Genomic DNA, 19,020 nt, shown 5'->3' on the forward strand with positions numbered 1-19,020 from the left:
TGTCCAGCGCCCAAGAAAATGCAAAGCACGAGGGATCACAGACCCCCCACCTATCTACCTATCTATCCTACAACCATTCCCCTACACGAGAGCGGGGAGGGGAGAATGGAAACCAGCCTAAAGAATATCGAACCTTGCAACGAAACGTCCCCGAGACTCGCTCGATTGAAACGCGGCGGGAGTGTAACTATGTACTAAAAAGGATGATTGGTGGTGATGAAAAACAATGACGTGCCTTCCCATTCATTCATCCGTAGTGAGTGGGGGAAATGCACTACTCCTTCTCCTTCTGAGTGCCTAGAGAGAACATATCAGTCGTGGGTAGCTTGCCTGGCGAGGAGCTGGTAAGCGATGAAGAGCGCAAAGCTGGGGATCGGATATCCGAAAGGACATGGGTAGGGAGGTTAAAAGCAAGAGGGAAATGATGGAGGCGGGAATGTGTTTCCTTTGGGATGGGTAGGATGGGTAGGTATGTCAATGGTGTTTCTTACCTGCGGTATCCTCTTGGGCGTCTTTGATCAAGAAACTGACGTATTCGTTAGCATTGGCACTCGACATGGAAGAGAGAGGGTGAACGTACTTGTACCACCAAACAGTAGGGCCCACGGTTCCCAAATGCCACAGGGAGTGAGCATCGATCATGCCCATCCACGGCGGGAAATCCAGCAACTCAAGGCTCATTGCCATGATAATCCATGCCACGATCAAACCAGGCCACATCGCCCACACTCTGCCCACCTTCCTGTACTGCATGAATGAGAAGACGCTCCATAGGATATTCTGGATGACGCCGACGGTCACGTTGGCCGCCATGTTGTACGTGTAATCCCAGGACCAGAGCGAGAGGTAGGAAACGTGTAGGACATACAGCAGTATGCAGAACGCGGTCCAGAGCCGCAACACAGACTGCCTAGTCGGGTCCTTCTTGTCCAATCTGAATATCCTGATCGGGGCAAAGTACAAGCCGTACAGGACGCTCGCGCCCGCCGCGAAGTAGTCCAATTTCTCGGTGACGTTGAAGTCGCGGGTGTGGAAGATCATGCTGAAGATCCAGCTGGCGAGGCCGCAGTACCCGAAGCCGATGTAGTATTTGCGCAGGGCGTAGGACGGCGGGATCTTCTCGCGCAGCTGGTGGATACCCCAGTCGTGCGCGAGGAAGTTGAACAGCGAGAAGATGACGGAGAAGGGCTCCTGCATCCCCATGAACCGGTAGAAGGGCCATTTGCCGTGGAATTGCTGGATCGGTTGCATGTATGGAGGGTCGCGTGCTAGGCGTTTGTCCGTCACGACGTGTTGGCAGGTGTAGTCGCACTCGGAGGGGCAGTCCCAGAGGAGGATGCGGCGGTGGAAAGCTGTTGTTGTTCAGTGGATTTCGGGAATGGATTGGAATTGAGGTGGACGTACGAATTGGTACGGCATCTGCGCCGCAGTTTGCTTCTTTACATGTCTGAATGTACGTCAGAATATCTTGAATCCTGTAAGTCGTATAGAAAGCTCCGTACCTCGACGCATGTCTTGAACTCTGGTAATCTGTCCCCGAGCGAAGCATGGGCAGCTCCGCTCAGCAAGCAGACAAGCGCAGCAGTTTGCCATATCTGGTTTCCGCGTAATCTCATCTTTCAGGATACCGAGCCGCAGGTTCTTCTCCCCGTACAAATGTTCTTTGAAGGAACTCGTACATATTGCTGGGCGCGGAGGAAGTTATTCGGAAAGTCGGGGGTCCCTGAATCTTGGCAGCTACACGCGACTACGGCTTCCCATTTCCGTGTTTACTGGATAGAGCTATAGCTACATGTAGGCGCTAGCATGTAAGTGTGGAACGATGAATCTGCAATATATAGCTGTGGATTCCAATTGATAGGCACCAAAGATTTCAGATAGTTTCGGAGTGATCACAGCTATAGAAGCTACTAGAGGTAACTTTCTTGTTTATGAAACAAACATCCATAGTCATAGATAAAATACAAGAAACTGTACAAGTGTATATACCCATTGTTCCACCAACTCAATTGCGTGGGAATATGTAAACACCACGACCGCCCAACCCTTCCTACAATCTAACAAATATTTGAGAAAAGCAGGAAGAAAGTCATATTCTCAGAGCTCTCCCAAACATCCATTTCCATCACCAAACACCACATCCTACCCCCTCGACCCAACCCTCCCAAAAACCCCCAGCAGCGTCGCCATCCTATTAACATGCAAAAACGCACTGAACCCAATGTTCCCCCACATCATATCATTATACTCGCCAAACTCCCAGAACACCTTCGGCCCCATGACCGCGTAGCTCGAGTAGATGTGACCCAGGTCGCCAACCGCGATGATGAGCAGGTAGGCCTTTGTGACGCGGGCGTCGCGGGTGATGGCCGTGCAGAGGACGGCAAGGGCGGCGAGGAGCAGGAAGATGTTGCCGAGGGAGTAGGAGAGGATGAGGGCGGCTGGGGGGACGGGGACGAGGGACGAGGTCGGGAGTTGGGTTGTTACGAAGGTGGAGGGGGAGGTGTAGGCGGCGTTGAAGCCGAGGATTCTAGAGGATGGAGGGTTAGATGTGGAGGTCAAAATAGGGAGTGGTTGGGTGTGGAATGATGGGGTTGTGTTGTACAATGTGAACGCAGGTGGGTACAAGATGTAGGTTCTCTCCACTGACTATGGGTACGGAGTACTCTGCACAACAAGCCACTGTCTTGAATTGTAACCGCGCAATAGGACACACATCCACGCGCAGTGTAACTACCATAAGAAGAAAGAAGCATATTGTGTAACTTACAAAGTAATCGGCTCCAGGTAGGTAAACAGCAGCGCCGGCCAGAACGGTAGATGTGTACCAAGTGCCATCTCGACGAATCGTTATCGATACGTTATAGCAAAAAGCTTCACCCGAATCTTCTTCCAAGCAAGTTTTGTTTCGCGCAAAGGGGAATCAGATCCCAAGTCTGACCTTTGTTTGCAAGAGCGGGCGGGGCGTGGTTACACAGTATATAAACACTGGCTGTAAGCGGAGCTGCGGAGGTGTTTGTGTCTGTGCCGCTAATTGCTGACCCGCCGCGAACAAACGGGACTAAGGCTGTGCCGTGGATCTCAATCCTGACACACGAAGCACTAATTAATTGAATTCTTCGCTTGTCATACATAGGCTCAGGAACAAGCACATTTGGATGCGAGCAATTATCTGCATAGCTATATATCCTATCGAAATTGGAATACCCTCATCAATCAATTACGATGATATATCAGGGCGTGTAGCTCAGCGGCAGAGCGCCCGCTTTGCAACGACTCCACCAAGGAGTATGTATACAATGCGGGAGGTCTAGGGTTCGATCCCCTACCCGTCCATTTTTGCTTTTTTTTGGTGTTTTTTTTTTGCATTGTTTTTTACTTTCTGTATGACGATAGTGGGTGGGGCTCTTAGTTGTTCTGGCTGTTGTTGCATGTGACAGCCAAACCTGTAAAAATTAGGAGGGGTTGCTGTTTTTTTAGTCACTGGTTTAATGGTGACTTACACTAGAGTACACATTGGAACTTGATTAATACGAGCACCTGGAACGATTGACAGATATATGTACAGTTTGATTGTCATCTTGTTGTGGGTGTCAGTCATTGGGCTATTTGTTATTCATCAAGAGGGGCACCAGATACAGCTGCGCGTTGGGAAGAAAACAGCTAATGCCAAAATAGTTCTTTTTAAAGAATTACAATTTTTGAGCTTTTGTTCAGGACTCCCGCATATGACCAAGTTTCCCTTCCAAATGTACCCAATTGAACATAAGACTCCCTACTACGTAAATATTCGTTTCATCGCGCGTTTTCCCCGACCTTTTGATGCATCTACCAATCCTTCGTCTATACGTATAGAAAGAGCCGCCCCATTTAATTGGCACCATTCGCTTTGCTCTTGTTCGCTCTCCGCTCGGCGACGGCGGCCGCGAGGTTCTCGAGGACCTCGACAGTGGACTCCCAGTTTATGCAGGCGTCGGTGATGGAGACGCCCTTCTTGAGGCCGCTGGGGCCCTCGGCGGGGACCTTCTGGTTGCCCTCGTTGATGTGGGACTCGATCATCACGCCGACGATTCCGGTCTCGCCGTTCCGGATCTGCTCGGAGATGTCCTGTGCCACGAGGGGTTGGTTCTTGTGGTTCTTGTTGGAGTTGCCTGTGATTGATCTGATTAGCTGGGGTTGTAGTGTGAGCAGAATCGGGATGACGTACCGTGCGAGCAGTCGACCATCATGACCTCGGGGAGGTTCTTCTTCTTCAAAGCTTCCCTGACGGACTTGATGCTGTCCTTGTCGTAGTTGGTGCCCTTGCTTCCACCGCGGAGAATCACGAAGCAGTGCTCGTTTCCGGCCGTCCTGGTGATGGCTGCGAGACCTTGCTTGGTGACACCCATGAAGTGGTGCTTTGCGGCGGCGGCTCCGATGGCGTCCACGGCGACGGTGAGTCCGCCGTCCGTGCCGTTCTTGAAGCCGATGGGGAAGGAGAGACCAGACGCAAGCTCTCGGTGCAATTGAGACTCGGTGGTTCGCGCACCGATAGCACCCAGAGAGATCAGGTCTGCGAGGAACTGGGGGGAGATTGTGTCGAGCATCTCGGAGGCAATGGGCATGCCTTGGGAGGTGAGGTCGACGAAGAGCTTGCGGGAGATTCGGAGACCCTTGTTGATCTGGTAGCTCTCGTCGATGTCGGGATCGTTGATCAGGCCCTTCCAGCCGACGGTTGTTCGGGGCTTCTCGAGGTAGGCGCGCATGATGATGAGGAGGTCCTTGTCGAGCTTGTCGGCGAGGGCCTTCAATCGCTGGCAGTACTCGATGGCAACGGCGGGGTCGTGGAGGGAGCAGGGTCCGACCATGACGAGGAGACGGTCATCCTTCTGTGTGATGATGTTGGCAGCACCTTTGCGGCCCTTGATCACGGTCTCTTCAGCATGGCGAGGGATAGGGATCTCGGAGGAGAGGAGTGCGGGCGGGATCAATGGATCGTATCCAAGGACTAGGAGGAGTCATGGTTAGCAGAGGGTAGAGGGAGAGCGTACTGTAACATAGTGCATAATGAACGGAGTACTTACCACGCACGTCGTCGCTTTGCTCAGGCATGTTGTCAATGTTATTTGAGGTTTGTGATGCCATTGTGTGGAAGTCCGGGGACCGAATGTGTTAAATACCTAACCACAAGTTGTCATCAGCAAGTGAAGGGCGTGCATGAGCACAGCATATTGATATTACTGGCTCGACTATTCAACATACTCGAGAGTATTTTAGGCTACTGGCGTGATGTACGATCTGGGTTTATTAATGCCTGTAAATGCTTGGAGCCAGTTCAGGTTTTGGTGGGGGTGGGCAGCCGAGTCACAAGAAAGAGAGCACAACGTACGGAGTACTGAGGCCGGTTTGCGGAGCCGATTGATTGCAGACGATCAGGATAATCAAGAGAATTGAATCCAAATTCGGGGTGGAAAGCGAGTCTGCAGGATAGTAGAGGAATTGATGTAATGTTGTTGATCCTTTCAGTGAGTTGTTCGTATCATAAACCCAAGAAAGGCAGACCAGAGACGGAGCGGAGTCACAAAGCTTCCACAAAAAGATAATAATTTTTCGATGAGTGAAGTGAATGCTGACCCCTGATTGGTTGACGGAGGAGGGGAGGGACATTCACCGCCTTCGAAACCTCTAAGCCTGTTTGGGATAGGCGCCAGGACGAATGCATCCATTCTACAAGTTACAAGTCGGATCTGGCCAACAGCGTCACCTCAATTAATTATCATCTTCACCTTCACTTTCACTGTAATAAACAAGTAAACAAGTAAACAAACAGTGAACATGGCCTGAACTCACCTTCACCATGTTTACAAATATGGTACTCCATATAAACAAATCAACAACAACAAAAACAACAAAATTGTAGCCATCAACTCTCCCTCCTAGGAGGTATTAGTGGTGGTGGTGGTGGTGGTACCGAGTATATTTGCATGAACTAATAATCACCCTTCCTCCATCGTTCAACCTTCCTCAGCACTCAATTACTCACGTCCACCCGCCACCACGTCGCACACACACATTAACTGGCTCTATTAAGACCTACACCCCAGCCTGTCCACTGTCCGGTCTGCCCCCTTCTCATCTCACCAAATACGACCTCTAAGCCGCAACATCCCCATGGAGGCGCCCATCCGAGGCGCAACTGCAATGTGACCCTCGCATCTCCCATCCTGGTGACGGCTGACCACTCGACGACGCAGTGCTGCAGCATCGTCATTTGCGGAGTGTGTGCCAGCGCGTATCCCACAATCTGCATACCAATCTATCTACTCCGTCATCGGTTGGCGACCGTGTACAGTGTGTAGCTGCAAGCGGGCCAGCCCAGGCACACCAAATTAAGAGCTGAACCATCGCCTCGACCAACACCAACGACTCCACATCGCTCGCATTATCGATAAAGGGTGGCGCGCGGGACCACCGTCGACTCTTCCTTGGGTGCAGATAGAGAGATACGAGTAGTATTAGTCTATTAGCGGGCGTATGAGCGTGCCAGCCTGTACTTGACTACCTACCTGTAGGGTCAGTGTGGGCGTGAGCGTGCAAGAGTTTGTAGCGTCCGAGGCCGCCTGAAACGCACCATTCTACCCTGTCGTGCCTACATGCGACTTCCCCTGATCCACACGGCTACCCCCTCCTCCGTTTGGTCATGACCTAAACATAATGCGCACTGCGCTTGGGTGACTTCTTCAAAACATCTCAACTCAACCTCTTCGCCGTTCCCGTCCCTCGTCGGTCGCTTCCTGTCCTTATCCCTCTCCCCCCTCCGACGTGTTGACCACGCCTGTCGCAAACCACCCACTCCGTCACAAGATAACTACATCACCATGTTTGCGTTTCAACAACCTCTGAAGCGTGCACGAGACGATGACTCGGACTCAGAGGATGACAGGTACTTGAAAGTACGTGCTGCCACCAGGCTCATCGCTCCTCACTGTGGACCAAACACTGACAACATATCTTTACAGAAGTCACGTCCATTCGCCTTCCATGGATTTCACAATGTCAACGCCAACCTCAGCTCTCTATCAAACTTTGGCAATCAACCGTCGCCGCCTCACATCATGCAAGATCTAGGAGCCATGACGCCCGCCCAGTCCGAGCAGAACTCTCCAGTCTCAGTGCAAGATGAACAGCCGACATTTTCCTCTCCACGGCAGGCAGATTTGGACATGGACATGGACATGGAGGTGGAAGAGGAGGAAGACGACTTCGACATCATTGGCAGCCAGCCGCCAGATTCTCCCTTCATATCGAACTTCCTCAGGCCCGCGAAGCTCAACTTCGACTCATTCAGCAGCATAGACGCAGCAGCAAACAACACAGGACGATTGCCAACGCCCATTTTCCCAACCTTCAACGGACCCAGAGGGCCCATGAATACGAGTCTTTTGGGCGGAGTCGGCTATCCGAGCAGTGGCTTGGCGGGTGGTTTGAGCATGGACTCCGGAAACGGCTACCTCGGCGTGCCCCAGAACCCACTCCTCCAGAAGCCTCCGACAATACGAAAGCAGGCGCAGGTAGAACACGACCGCAGTCGCCGCATGCCGTCGCCCATCTCGGAGGACGAAGATATCCCAGATACGCCCACCGCCCTCACGCAGTCGCAACTTTCGCGTCTTAGTGTGACGTCGAATGCTGAGCGGATGGACCTGGAGTCGCAGGAGAGTAGTGATGGACTGCCGCCACCGCCGGGTGTTTTAACGACTCCGTCACGCGGACGCAAACGCAGTGGAGCACTGTCCGGCAAGGGACGATTCAGCATGGGCTACAGGGACGATTGCGAAAAGTGCAGACAGCGGGTTCCTGGCCATTATTCGCATTTCCTGCCCTAGACCCTTTACATTCGACTTACTATTTTACGACTTACTACTGAATTGGATGGTTACGGGCGCATGAATCGGATGGAAATCTTATAACCACGTTGTATATTATGAGCGGCCACGATGATCTGGTCCCGGCGCAGTTTTCATTGATTTGTCCACGAGAGGCATAACCGGAGTTTCATTGAGCATGGGCGGCTACTTTCTTTCCACCCAAGGTGAACGACCGCGTCGTCATCGTTTATTCCCCAACGCAAAAGGCGGAAAGCATTCGGGAATCGCTTCATTAGCGATAGGCATGGCATGGTGGTGGCAATGTATATCATCACTATGTTTTATTTATTATTATCGTCTTCGTTCAGCGAAGACGGTCTTCGAAACGTTTAAAATGTCTAATCGACATGTCTCTCTAAACAAAAAAATATTGAACAATCCCGCGCTTGTACCCAATATCGTGACCCACGTTGTAGTCCGTGATCATCATCTCCAATCATGAATTTAGTTAAACCTCTTTTCTAAACCGTCCCGTCAAGAAAACTGTCTTCACAAATAATAATTAACTAAATAATATTCCATCAAGGAACATTTAGAATTAAAAAAAAACACCAACTCTCTTCCGCTCCGCCGTCCAGTCCCCAGTCCCGTGCCCAATCCCCTCCCCCAAAACGATGATACACAGGCGATCATCGCCCGCCACCCAACAATTCCCCCCCTGCCCCCGTCATCCTGAATCCTAAATCCTAATCTCAAATCTTAGATCTTACAACTGCGAGATCTACCTGCGCCACAAGAAATCTCCGCTACGGACAATACGGAAAACCGGACAATGATTAAAAAAAAAAACCGAGAAAAAACGAAACGGAACGGAACGAAAATACGATATAAGAAGGAAAAAACTCCGGAGCCCGGACTTTTATTTTGTTTCCGTTTGTCTATTTTTCTCGTACAAGTACGGCAAGAACCTATCTACGAGATTGATAGTATAAAAACAACCACGTAGAACCGCGGTGAAGTGGTGAACGTACCTAGGTAGCCATCGATCTACAAACTGCACCTACAACTTATGTACCTAGGCAAGCATTTAACCCGCGATATCAAAAAGAAGAAAGGGAAGATAGATGTGCTCCTACATTTCCTTCCTTCCTCTCCTTCTCTGAGAAATAAAATGAAAAGAACGAATCGAAACCCCCAAGAACGGAGATTAAAATGAGCAAGGTGACGAGTGCGGGAGGGAAAATGACTGTCGTTCTCTCTTTCTCTCTTACTAATGATATTTCGATTTTCCCATATCGAGATTTTTGTACAGACGCATGACGCGCAGTTCATGACTTCTCTGGGGTGTGCTGCGGGTGCTGGCTTGCGGGTGGCTTACCCGTCACTCCCGTTACACCCCTCAAATGTATGTTCATCTTATGTACGTGTACGTGAGATGGGGCGTTCGAAAGCCTTACCCGTGGGGCTGGATTTTGTTTCTGTTTCTCTTCCTCTTTCTCTTTGGGGGATGATGGCGGACGGGTCCTGAACATGATGGTAAGTTGCTACAAGGATGAATGAACGGTACATGTATGCATATAATCACGTTGAATCGAGACGGGCGGAATCGAAAGTCATCGGTCCTGGGACAGAGGCACACATCAAAGATAGAGATATAAACACAATCGATTCGTTCTTGTACTACTTATGTAAAAGAGGTGTGGTTTGTTCGGATTGATAGAATACTAATAATCCTATTATACGGTTGAAAGAAAAAACAATTCATTGCCCCTTCATACGGTCTTTTTTTCTCGTTCGGGTCGGCGTAAGCCTCTCGTGTCGTCTATGTCATCATCTCTGTGCTGTTAAAGCCACGCTCAGAGGTCGATAAGCAATCAAGGTCCACTAGGTGACGACCTTTGCATCCTGGCCGACCTCCTTCTCTTCACCTTCGGCCGCGGCAACTGTACGCTCGGCAGCAATAGGCTCCTGTGTGATGATGGGCTCGGTTGGTCCAGTGGCTTTGGGAGAGGCTAGCTCCTCCGAGATTGTCTCCGCGAGCTTAGTCTCCACAGGAGACTTGATCTCACCTGTTGAACCGGGGAGGGTGACACTGGGACCGCCAGTCTCAACCGACAGCGGCACGCCACCAGTCGCCGAGAGCTCTGGTTGCTCTTTGGCGGTCTCTGCGCTCGAGCCTGGGAGCGTGACTTCAGGGCCGCCTTCTGTCTCGAGGGGAACACCGCCTGTAGCGGTGAGTTCGGGCTGTGCATCGACCTTGTCTTCGGCGGACACAGCCGAAGTATTCGACTCTAGTGTGGTGGTAGGAGCTAGATCCTCCTGCGCGGCAGTCTCCTCTACACTGTCACGAGAGGCGGCGTCGGCAACAGCGCCCTCGCTCTTGACGGAGGTGTTTGATTGCACAGGCTGAAGGTCATCGGAGGTCTCTGTCTGAACAACGGCGGGTTCGGTCTTGGAGGAAGGCTTGATGGCCTCTTGCAATGTGACTGCCATCTGAGCAGCTGGTGCATCCAATTTTCCGTCGTATCCAATGCTCCAGATGGTGCTAACGCTGGAAAGCTTCAACTCAGCCTTGGGAACTGCAACCTCCGACACCACGCTAGATTCTGCTGCTGCGGGAGAGCGCGAACTCTGTGGCTTCCTACGCTGAGGACCCTTAGCCCGTCCCTTCCTAGCATCTTGAAGTGGTTTTGGTGCCTCCTCAGGTTCAGGCTCGGGCTCCTTGATCTTGGGTGCTTGAGGCCCAATACCCAATTTGCTGTTCAGATCTTTCAAAAAGCCAGCCTGAAGAGCAGCAATCTTAGAAGAGCCAGGGCGAGCGGGAACTTGTGGTTTTGTCTTGGGCTGCGGTGGAGCCTCTCCTTGCGATTCAACTGTCGGTACCTTATCCGAGGAGATTGTCTTCGTAGGACGAGCAGGAACCTGTGGCTTCGGCCTATCTGGAATGACTGGCGCTTTCTTGTCAACGGGCGACAGATCCTTAGGCTTTTGCGGCCTAGCGGGGATGATAGGTCGAGAGGGAACAGCCGGTTTCTCCACGATCGGTGAATCATCGGCGTATTCATTGACATCTTCCGATTGAGGAGTTGACACAGTAGTGACTAGTTGACCATGATCAGGGGCATCTTCCCAAATATCGTGGCTAGGGAAGCGCTGGTTCAGACCGGGGCGAGTAGGCACATCGACGTTCTTGAGATGCTTGTTGGCGAGATGTTTCGTATGCTCGGGTAGGAAGGATTCTTTATCTTCTTTGGAGGTCGAATCTTTACGCGCAGCCTCATCTTCTGGCTTCTCAAAGGTCTGTGTCGCAGAAATTGGCTCTTCGTGCTCCTTAGGCTCTTCGGGAAGTTGTGGGGAGTCGACGGTAGTCTCAAGATGGTGGCTGCTGGGTGAATCCTCCCACACATCCTGGCTGGGGAAATGATGGCGCGGCGCATGCGCGGGACGCTTCTCCGATTTTGGCTTCTTGTTCTCGACGTCGTCATCGGGGAAAAGGGGTTCATACTCCTTAGTAGACTCCAAAGGAGTTCCGCTTCGGTCATGCTCGGTCGGGCTTGCAAAACGCTGCAAATTCTTGGCTGAAGAAATGCTCTTGTTCCTGCTTGAACTCCTGCTATGAGTTCGCTGCTTGGTGATGTAGGCCGGTTGGCCGAGCGACTCATTGACGATATACTCGCCACTTCGACGACGCTCGAGCTCAGGGTCCACGGCAGGTTGTCTGTGTTCTGTTCCTGGATACTTCTTGAGCTCATCAGAAGCAAGGATGGGTGTGCCATGGCCTTGTTCAGTGACCCAACCACCTTTTTCTTCCGTGTTCCCGCCATGAGCTCCCAAATCTTGGGTTGGAGGGTCGTAACCACCACCATGAATCTTGCTTGAAGAATGGGTGGGAGGATCAATGTGAATTACATCTTCCGACTCGCCATCCGTCTTTGGCCCGCCAAGTTCTCCCGTTTCGTCGGAGTGGCGTAACGGCGACTCGACGTTAACAGCGGACTTGCCACTGGAGATGGGGCGGTTGGAGGATTTTGGGTGAGGAGACGTTGATGCCATTCTGGAAGCGAATTCCTCGCTGGCCATGTAGCCAATCTGTTCATCCGGGGTTCCAACGGCCTCCCTGGACGTACCTGTATCTCTTGGTCAGCTAGATCTCCGATGTTCATATCAGCAGAGACAACCTACCCATGCCAACGCCTTTAGCACCTGAAGAGTGAACGAGTTTGACTAGATCATCTCCCATCCAGTGATAGTCCTTCCTATTAACCTGGACATGTGGACCGTATTCTCCAGCCTTTTCACGTTTGGCATCCTCTGGATGCTTTGCGTACCACTGCTTGTCGAATTCGTTCTTTGGGCCTACTCCGTGTCCATGGAGACCGTAACTACCAGGAGGGCCGTGGAAGATTTCTCTTCCGCTCTTGGTACGTCCGTGATGTCGGGGTCTCTCAGAAGGTCCAAGGTTAGCCGCATGGCCACTCAGTTCCTGAGGGCCTGGAGTGGGAGCCTGAACGTCTCCAGCGTTCGGGTACATGGGGACTTGTACACCGATTTCAGGTATGCCCTGTTCTTCCTCCTCCTTGTACATCGAGGCAGGACGCGAGCGGTCGTCGGTCGAAGAATCCGAGCGACGATGCTCACTTGTAGTGGCCGATTTGTCTTCCGGGGCTAGGCTACCCACTCCAGCAGCTACTGCCTGCGAAGAGTCAGTTCTGGTGACAGTCTGAATCCTGCTGTGGGCTGTAGAGCTGGGGACCGAAGCCCTTGGGGCATGCAGGGGCAGGTCACCAGCTACATTTTTTGTCTGGTGTGGGGAGGTTGATCGGCCCAGCGAGAGGGTCTTGGACAGGTCGTCGAAGCTTGCGTATTCGCTGCCTTCCTGGCCGAGGGAGGGCAGAGAAACACTCGGCGGGCGGTCAGGCACCTCAGTGCTCAAGCGTTTACTCTTGTTTTGGTCCCTGCTATGGACGAAAGACGGGTCGTTGAGCGGAGAGGGGGCGTATGTATCGCGGTTGGGAGAAACGGAACGGTCGATACGGCGGCCGGGCCTGGGAGGGACCTTGGGGACGTCCATGTGTGTATTGCTGCTTGGAGTCTGGTTCTGCGAACGACTGGGGCGAGGAGGTATGGCTGGAGTAGACATGGTTGGATGTAGTTTATGTGTTTAATGTGATAATGGAAGGCGCAGTGAAGTTGAGTGCAAGTACGGTATGTGGGTGTGGTTTTCTGGATCGCAATTGAGGAAGCTATAGAGTGGGTCAGTACGTCAGCGAGCAGCCATTGACAATTGAGAAAGGTGAATAAGAGACGAGGTGATGTGATAAGAAGGGGGATGAGTGTTTGAAAAGATGTGCGAGGATAACCGCTATCAATTAAGATACGGTAGATAGTAGAGTAGAGTAGGGTAAGGTTGGGTTGACGCAGGGCAGAGCAAGACCAGTCAGTGTACAGAGTAGATATCACTCAATTGCGCATGACTGAAGTAGCGTAGCTCCCCTCGGCAGCCGGGAAAACAGGCTGGAAGTGCAAGTTGGCCAATCAGGCGAGCGACAATTGACCGCAAGACCTGATGACGCTGCTAGGGCGGGACAAAGGAGCGGATCTAGATTGGAGTCGAAGCGAACGAACGAACGAACGAACTCACCAGAGATCTCAAGGTACCAGGCAGGATAGGTATCTAATGATATGATGTGATGTGATATGATGTGATACGATGAAACGATATATGTACGTAGTCAGTTATCAACTGCTACCTGTGTATTAACAAAGATGGTGGCAATGTAGAGGAAACAAGATGGTACAAAGTAGGAGAGGGTTCAGCTGTAAATAATGCTCAGAAAAGAGGCTGCAAGACCGGTTCGTCAAGATACGAGTCCCATAAAGGTCAGCCGGGGGGTCGAAATGCGGGCGATCGAAGGGTATTTGTACAGGGCCCGCAGCTTGGAGACCTTGGAGAGACCCGCATTATGATGCAAAACCTCACGATGGCGCCAGGCCGGGCCAGGATAGGTCAACAACCAGGGCGGCACAAGCACATACATACATACCTCTAGCTAAGACAAGAGAAAACGCTCAACATCAACGGCTTGGTGGAGAATATGCTTCCCTATGAGTTACTTGTACGAATAAGATGAAGGGCATTCGTTATTGATTCAGCAAGACGCGAGCATAGATTTTGGGGCTTCCCTCGCGGACCCTGGCCACCTGTGCTGTTCGACAGCTACCGCACATCTGTCACAATCCCATTCAACCACATGGCGGCCATGAAACCGACTCTACAGCTTCTGCCACTAACTAAAGCAGATAGCAAGCAACATGGCACAGCGCCAGGCCCCATGCCTCGCATACAAAATCCCGCGTTGCCAATGCATAGCTCTGGCACACCTGAATCATCCGCCCACATACCTGCATATTGCACGGCATATGGAGCACTTTGTCTATTGTAACTGCAAGATGCTGATACTTGATGGGCTGGGTGATGTGATGGGATCGTCATTCTGAATGCTTTCCCATCCACTACCTACTAGCCTTTATCAGGGCGAGTCCTGATTGCAGTCAATCGACGTTTCATCCTTCCTACCTGTCTTACAGCTATTGATGGGAGATCGTTTGAAAGGATCTTGTATTGTATCGATTATATCGATGCAGTGAAGAGTTGGCTTATGATCACGATTGAGTCCGTGACTTGGTGATCTCCGCGGGGGTTTATTGAATGCTCGATTTGGACCGATGTGAAGACTCTGATGAACAGCTTCGAACAAGAGCTTGCTTTGCAGACGCCACTAGCTTGGGTTCCCCGCGCTGAGCTCTGAGCTGAGCCTCGTGATCAGATCAGTTGTGAAGAACAAACCCCAGTCTCTTCGTAGCCCTGCAGCTAGCTCGTAGCCCATTCAATGGTTCAGGAACAGACGAACAGCAAATTGAGGTTCAATTGCTATGCTTTGTATGTCTTCTGCTTTGATTCCTTTTGTCTGAAAAGAACATCGTCTCTGTTCTTCGTGGGGAAGCAGTCAGGTTGTACCTATTTCGTCATATCTGGGTCTATTGAAGACCAACAATACCGCATCCCCCATGCTCTAATCTCCTCCTCCCAATGATGTATTAGTCCACCTTTTACGTGGGTGAACACCCCACGGACGAGACATCAAGAGTTATTATAATTACATCATCCAGCATATGCACATAATCATGTAGGAAGCCATGTCTGCTACCAAGAGGTCCTCGACTGCGATACGTCAAATCAATTGATGAAATTCCTGTACTAGCATAATGATTCCTGCTATGATATCGTGCCGTAGGGCCACCGCCAAACAAAACTAGACAGTTGATGCCTTTCTTTTTCATCCCGTGATAATCGAACCAAAACGCCCAGCTATTCATTGATGATACAAGAAGTAGATGAAAAGTTCCCCAACGGATTCTCCACCACTGATTCTTGCAGTCCGTTAAGATTTACAGCGCCAACAACTTGACAGCGTGAGTCAGAGCGTCCATATAAATCTTCGTCCCGTCCAGCATCTCCTTCGTTGCCACGCTTCTTGTTGTCTCTCCTGCTCAAACATTGCATCATTGATCTTATATGATCATTTGCGCAACACCTTGGCCGCCCAAGGTCTTGCTGCCCTGGAAGGCCTGACCCTTGATGCCAGCCAAAGCATAGAAGCATGCCGCAATAAGCAACACAACGGCGGCGGCGATGAGCGAGGATACGTCGACGGAAATACTGATCCACTGGATCACGCTCATGAGAAGGTAGATTGCGGCACGCATGTAGTTCGTTTCGAATCGACGGATGAAGCCATCAAATTTCGGCGAGGTAGGGCAGATGCGGAGGAGAAGAGGGATCTCAATGAAGATGATGATGAATCCACAGACGCTATACATGATCAGTCAATAGGTTTGCTCAGGAATGTAAACGTGGAGGAAGCGGAACACGAACAGGCATATTATGCTAAACAAGATAAGGAGTCCAAGGTGGAAGATGTTTGCGATTCCGAGCGCAATACAAAGGAATACGCAGACGATGCCGGTCCTATCTCGAGTCAGTACTGATACTGCGTTGTGTGTGATATTTTGTCTCGATAACGATGCCCGCAGCTTGCTCCGTTCTTTGATCGCCAGGTCGGGGTGCCGATCGTCTCTCCACACTGTGCATTCGATTCATGACATGCGCATGCTCGTGCTATCCAATGCCCTCACATCAAGATGGCTGGGAAGGGTGACTGACCATTGACCGTAGATACCTAGAAGGATATGAAGTCAGCATAAGCTCTACGGCAGCGCGGGAATGTCTCCTTACTGAAGTTCCTGGACTTGAACTCCTCCGAGATGTTTTCGCCGAAACCCATCGTGAAAGGTATTGTTTGTTTGGTTGTGACAATGGGTATGAATTGAGATTCGTGGATAGCAAGGTGTGTTGAGGTGTCTATTGAGCTATCGTGGCAGCTTTGTTGGTGTTAGAAGGGAAGCTGAGCGCTGCGCCGAGAAATATGTCGGGTGACGCGGACCGTCCGAGGCAGCGATCTAGTTTACTTTTGAAGAGTGCGTCCGCGGGGGGCCGTTGCGTATAGGACCACGTAATGGAGTAGATATGGCGATGCAAGATACTGAGTGCACTGTAAGAGTGAATAGTTGCTTTGGGGAGTGATAGTGAACTGTTGTTGCCTCTAGAAGATGATGAGCGTCGTCGCAATAGCAATGGCTTGTCCGCTGTTCCACGTCGTTCGGTCGCGGCTCGTCCACAAAGGGTCTAGTGCGACTTCCATTCTCGGTTAAAATCTTTCCAGAAAGACCCCGTCGCACCAAGCCGCAACCACCCACTCACCCAGTCCACTCATCAGCACTGACGGACGTTTGGGAGTGGCTAGAGGTTTATTTTTGTCGCAGATTCGCACTTGCTCAATTCGCAGAAAAGTGAACACAGCAAGAGCAGATAGGCTAACAATCAACTTCCAGACATTTACCTTCCAACCGACCTATCATCCACAACTCCAACACAATTACTGCGCCTTGCTTGCTGGACGATTTCTGGCTTTGCCTCCGGAAATCTCACCTAACAATACAATCCGCCGCCACACCATAACCCATACTCCCGGAAATTCCAGCTCCCCAATCAGCATGCAACAGCCCTGCCAAGCCTAAATCGCAGATCATGACCGTTACGCAATGAATCCTGACAAGAAAGCGTATCATGAGCGCTTCATGCGCGAAGCCATTGCAATGGTGATTAAACCTTGACTCAACTTTCTTTTGATCTTCCTACTCACAGATTGGCAGGCTGAACTTGCACTGCGCAGTGACGAGACTCCCGTGGGCTGTGTCTTCGTCAAAGATGACGAGATCATAGGCAGGGGCATGAACGAGACCAATAGAACTTTGAATGGAACTAGGCATGCCGAGTTCGTGGCCCTCGCGGGTATCCTGTCGAAACTTCCAATCAGCATCCTCAAGGAAACCGACCTCTATGTCACGGTCGAGCCCTGTGTCATGTGTGCATCAATGCTGAGACAGTATGGGATCCGAGCTGTCTACTTTGGTTGCTGGAATGAGAGGTTCGGCGGCACTGGTGGTGTGTTGAACATTCATTCGGAGTGAGTGATCTGTACTGCGCAAATGAGTATCGTGTATTGACTTTACAACAGTATCAGTGTAGACAAACCATATCCGGTCCATGGTGGCATTTTCCGTGAAGAGGCCATAATGCTCCTCCGAAAGTTCTACGTACAGGAGAATGAGAAAGCACCCGAACCAAAGCAAAAGAGGACTCGCGAATTGAAGACCGAGATCTCGCCCATGGACATCCATGCACCGAAGAAATGAAACAGCAACAGCGCCAAGAGCAGGTCAACTTGACGTACAGATTGTTTGATCTGTAAAATCACCAAGCATTCGCTTCATCCGCTACACCCCGGCAAGTATACTTATAACAGCATATCCTATCAAACGAAATACGGGGAAATGCCATGGGTGTCAGTGCAGAGCGTCCATGTTGAGAATCCATGAGAGCTCATGCCGATGATGAAGTATTGAAGATATGAATGAGCAATGAACATTATGTATTGCAATGCAGGATTCCTTAGTAATGCATTCAACCCTCGTCTCTGGCGCCATGTCCTTATCAGTGAAACTCCTTGTGATCATGAAAGTGCCACCAAATCCCACCAAGATCATTCCCAATCTCAACGCCATTCCACCCATGCTTTTGTAAGTCTTCAACATTATACCCTTCCGTTACACAGGCAACTCAGCGTTCCTCGGCCCCCCAGAGATCTTCTCAAGCGCTTGCGCGATGTACGGCCCAACCACAGGAATATTCCCCACGAACCCTGCGATCGTGGCAAAGAAGTCACCAAACAGCACCAAGATGCCATACAACTCAATCAAAAACCCGAAGAAGGGCCAGCGCAATAGAATAAGTGCGATTCCAGCTACAAAAGCAGCCGTGCCTTTCCACTTCTGACGCCTCGCGAAGAAGATGGCTGTCTTCTGGAATCCGATTATCAGGGTGAGGCCGATTAGGAAGAGAATCTGCGATTAGCGGTTAGGGGGGTTCGCGGATCAAGTATCGAGGGTAATCGGGATCTCTTACGTTGCCCATGGCCAGCCTATACCGTCCCAAGTCAGCATCTTCGTCGTAGTTCCAGGGGTAAGGGGAATACGCACATCGAGCGGTCAAAAAACATCATCACGCCGCCCATGAGAAAGAAGCCGCCTATATGCATAGCCAGTCAGAAATGCGATTCCGGGTTTCAAGTGTCTACGATTCGTGTGTATCTGTGTGCGCGCGCGGGCGTTGGCATACCTCCTGAGCAGAAAGCGACCCCAATCTCTGTTGAGGAAATGTTAGCGATCGTGAAGGGATACAAGGCTGGATTGCGCAACGGGATTGCGTACTTTGGGTGTCTGTGAGCCACATTGTAGGCATCGTGCCGGATTGTGCGGGTCGTAAGACCGTAAGGGGGGAGATTGAAGTTGACGAGAGGATTTACGTAGGATCAATTTCTTTGACGATTGGAGGAGTGTACGTGGGTTCGGGGTTCGAGCTTATCGCGGGTTACTATGTACAACAAATGATGGGGAGTTTCTTATATTTCTGTCTCGTGTCCAGTTGGGAACGACCGACGGCGGGAGGACGTGACGGGCGCAGCGCGGGTCGGTGGTGCTGGATCGCATGGCG

The 19,020-nt window shown here is 51.1% G+C and overlaps 8 protein-coding genes and 1 non-coding gene across 9 annotated transcripts; 3 read left to right on the forward strand and 6 right to left on the reverse strand.

Annotated features, from left to right (window-relative positions):
- Positions 1 to 44: 44 nt before the first annotated feature.
- On the reverse strand, positions 45 to 1,778 carry BU24DRAFT_419298 (Mn2+ homeostasis protein-like protein Per1). Its single transcript, XM_033527181.1, has 5 exons — positions 1,503 to 1,778; positions 1,405 to 1,447; positions 581 to 1,352; positions 492 to 526; positions 45 to 297 (listed from the first exon to the last, which is right to left on the reverse strand). Exons 1-5 carry the CDS (start codon positions 1,614 to 1,616, stop codon positions 275 to 277), a joined length of 987 nt encoding a protein of 328 aa, XP_033388016.1. The 5' UTR covers positions 1,617 to 1,778; the 3' UTR covers positions 45 to 274.
- Positions 1,779 to 1,849: 71 nt separating this feature from the next.
- BU24DRAFT_419299 (uncharacterized protein) lies at positions 1,850 to 3,048 on the reverse strand. The gene is made up of 2 exons (XM_033527182.1): positions 2,771 to 3,048; positions 1,850 to 2,530 (listed from the first exon to the last, which is right to left on the reverse strand). The coding sequence occupies exons 1-2, from the start codon at positions 2,836 to 2,838 to the stop codon at positions 2,143 to 2,145; spliced, it is 456 nt and encodes a 151-aa protein (XP_033388017.1). The 5' UTR covers positions 2,839 to 3,048; the 3' UTR covers positions 1,850 to 2,142.
- A 188-nt stretch (positions 3,049 to 3,236) lies between these two features.
- On the forward strand, positions 3,237 to 3,336 carry BU24DRAFT_t12. Its single transcript has one exon. It is a non-coding gene; the product is annotated as a tRNA-Ala (tRNA).
- Positions 3,337 to 3,870: 534 nt separating this feature from the next.
- BU24DRAFT_431392 (phospho-2-dehydro-3-deoxyheptonate aldolase-like protein) lies at positions 3,871 to 5,091 on the reverse strand (the record flags this gene model as incomplete). Its single annotated transcript, XM_033529867.1, has 3 exons — positions 3,871 to 4,151; positions 4,208 to 4,987; positions 5,064 to 5,091. The coding sequence occupies 3 exons, from the start codon at positions 5,089 to 5,091 to the stop codon at positions 3,871 to 3,873; spliced, it is 1,089 nt and encodes a 362-aa protein (XP_033388018.1).
- A 1,482-nt stretch (positions 5,092 to 6,573) lies between these two features.
- Positions 6,574 to 7,954, forward strand: BU24DRAFT_125127 (uncharacterized protein). Its single transcript, XM_033520942.1, has 2 exons — positions 6,574 to 6,932; positions 6,999 to 7,954. Exons 1-2 carry the CDS (start codon positions 6,858 to 6,860, stop codon positions 7,863 to 7,865), a joined length of 942 nt encoding a protein of 313 aa, XP_033388019.1. The 5' UTR covers positions 6,574 to 6,857; the 3' UTR covers positions 7,866 to 7,954.
- Positions 7,955 to 9,501: 1,547 nt separating this feature from the next.
- BU24DRAFT_419303 (uncharacterized protein) lies at positions 9,502 to 13,281 on the reverse strand. The gene is made up of 2 exons (XM_033527183.1): positions 12,030 to 13,281; positions 9,502 to 11,974 (listed from the first exon to the last, which is right to left on the reverse strand). The coding sequence occupies exons 1-2, from the start codon at positions 12,985 to 12,987 to the stop codon at positions 9,732 to 9,734; spliced, it is 3,201 nt and encodes a 1,066-aa protein (XP_033388020.1). The 5' UTR covers positions 12,988 to 13,281; the 3' UTR covers positions 9,502 to 9,731.
- Positions 13,282 to 15,321: 2,040 nt separating this feature from the next.
- BU24DRAFT_125136 (uncharacterized protein) lies at positions 15,322 to 16,279 on the reverse strand. Its single transcript, XM_033520943.1, has 4 exons — positions 16,144 to 16,279; positions 16,072 to 16,087; positions 15,784 to 15,876; positions 15,322 to 15,720 (listed from the first exon to the last, which is right to left on the reverse strand). The coding sequence occupies exons 1-4, from the start codon at positions 16,190 to 16,192 to the stop codon at positions 15,420 to 15,422; spliced, it is 459 nt and encodes a 152-aa protein (XP_033388021.1). The 5' UTR covers positions 16,193 to 16,279; the 3' UTR covers positions 15,322 to 15,419.
- A 378-nt stretch (positions 16,280 to 16,657) lies between these two features.
- On the forward strand, positions 16,658 to 17,952 carry BU24DRAFT_419307 (cytidine deaminase-like protein). The gene is made up of 3 exons (XM_033527184.1): positions 16,658 to 17,066; positions 17,121 to 17,434; positions 17,486 to 17,952. Exons 1-3 carry the CDS (start codon positions 17,010 to 17,012, stop codon positions 17,661 to 17,663), a joined length of 549 nt encoding a protein of 182 aa, XP_033388022.1. The 5' UTR covers positions 16,658 to 17,009; the 3' UTR covers positions 17,664 to 17,952.
- Positions 17,953 to 18,074: 122 nt separating this feature from the next.
- BU24DRAFT_459328 (Got1-domain-containing protein) lies at positions 18,075 to 18,768 on the reverse strand (the record flags this gene model as incomplete). Its single annotated transcript, XM_033531718.1, has 5 exons — positions 18,075 to 18,371; positions 18,433 to 18,448; positions 18,507 to 18,555; positions 18,646 to 18,672; positions 18,738 to 18,768. 5 exons carry the CDS (start codon positions 18,766 to 18,768, stop codon positions 18,075 to 18,077), a joined length of 420 nt encoding a protein of 139 aa, XP_033388023.1.
- Between the last annotated feature and the right edge of the window lie 252 nt (positions 18,769 to 19,020).

Source organism: Aaosphaeria arxii (genome assembly GCF_010015735.1).
Source record: "Aaosphaeria arxii CBS 175.79 unplaced genomic scaffold BU24scaffold_2, whole genome shotgun sequence".
In the NCBI taxonomy this organism is placed as follows: domain Eukaryota; kingdom Fungi; phylum Ascomycota; class Dothideomycetes; order Pleosporales; genus Aaosphaeria; species Aaosphaeria arxii.

What these genes read in the sequence shown, in the direction of transcription:
- BU24DRAFT_419298 (XM_033527181.1), bottom strand. Translation starts at nt 1,616, where the DNA reads ATGAGATTACGCGGAAACCAGATATGGCAAACTGCTGCGCTTGTCTGC. An exon ending in AGTTCAAGACATGCGTCGAG is followed by an intron (nt 1,448 to 1,502) that starts GTACGGAGCTTT and finishes ACGTACATTCAG; the next exon opens with ACATGTAAAGAAGCAAACTG. An exon ending in CGCCCAAGAGGATACCGCAG is followed by an intron (nt 298 to 491) that starts GTAAGAAACACC and finishes TGTTCTCTCTAG; the next exon opens with GCACTCAGAAGGAGAAGGAG.
- BU24DRAFT_419299 (XM_033527182.1), bottom strand. Translation starts at nt 2,838, where the DNA reads ATGGCACTTGGTACACATCTACCGTTCTGGCCGGCGCTGCTGTTTACC. An exon ending in TACCTGGAGCCGATTACTTT is followed by an intron (nt 2,531 to 2,770) that starts GTAAGTTACACA and finishes TCCATCCTCTAG; the next exon opens with AATCCTCGGCTTCAACGCCG.
- BU24DRAFT_125127 (XM_033520942.1), top strand. Translation starts at nt 6,858, where the DNA reads ATGTTTGCGTTTCAACAACCTCTGAAGCGTGCACGAGACGATGACTCG. An exon ending in AGGATGACAGGTACTTGAAA is followed by an intron (nt 6,933 to 6,998) that starts GTACGTGCTGCC and finishes ATATCTTTACAG; the next exon opens with AAGTCACGTCCATTCGCCTT.
- BU24DRAFT_419303 (XM_033527183.1), bottom strand. Translation starts at nt 12,987, where the DNA reads ATGTCTACTCCAGCCATACCTCCTCGCCCCAGTCGTTCGCAGAACCAG. An exon ending in TGCTAAAGGCGTTGGCATGG is followed by an intron (nt 11,975 to 12,029) that starts GTAGGTTGTCTC and finishes CAAGAGATACAG; the next exon opens with GTACGTCCAGGGAGGCCGTT.
- BU24DRAFT_125136 (XM_033520943.1), bottom strand. Translation starts at nt 16,192, where the DNA reads ATGGGTTTCGGCGAAAACATCTCGGAGGAGTTCAAGTCCAGGAACTTC. An exon ending in TTGTTTAGCATAATATGCCT is followed by an intron (nt 15,721 to 15,783) that starts GTTCGTGTTCCG and finishes GATCATGTATAG; the next exon opens with CGTCTGTGGATTCATCATCA.
- BU24DRAFT_419307 (XM_033527184.1), top strand. Translation starts at nt 17,010, where the DNA reads ATGAATCCTGACAAGAAAGCGTATCATGAGCGCTTCATGCGCGAAGCC. An exon ending in TGCGCGAAGCCATTGCAATG is followed by an intron (nt 17,067 to 17,120) that starts GTGATTAAACCT and finishes ACAGATTGGCAG; the next exon opens with GCTGAACTTGCACTGCGCAG. An exon ending in GTGTTGAACATTCATTCGGA is followed by an intron (nt 17,435 to 17,485) that starts GTGAGTGATCTG and finishes ACTTTACAACAG; the next exon opens with TATCAGTGTAGACAAACCAT.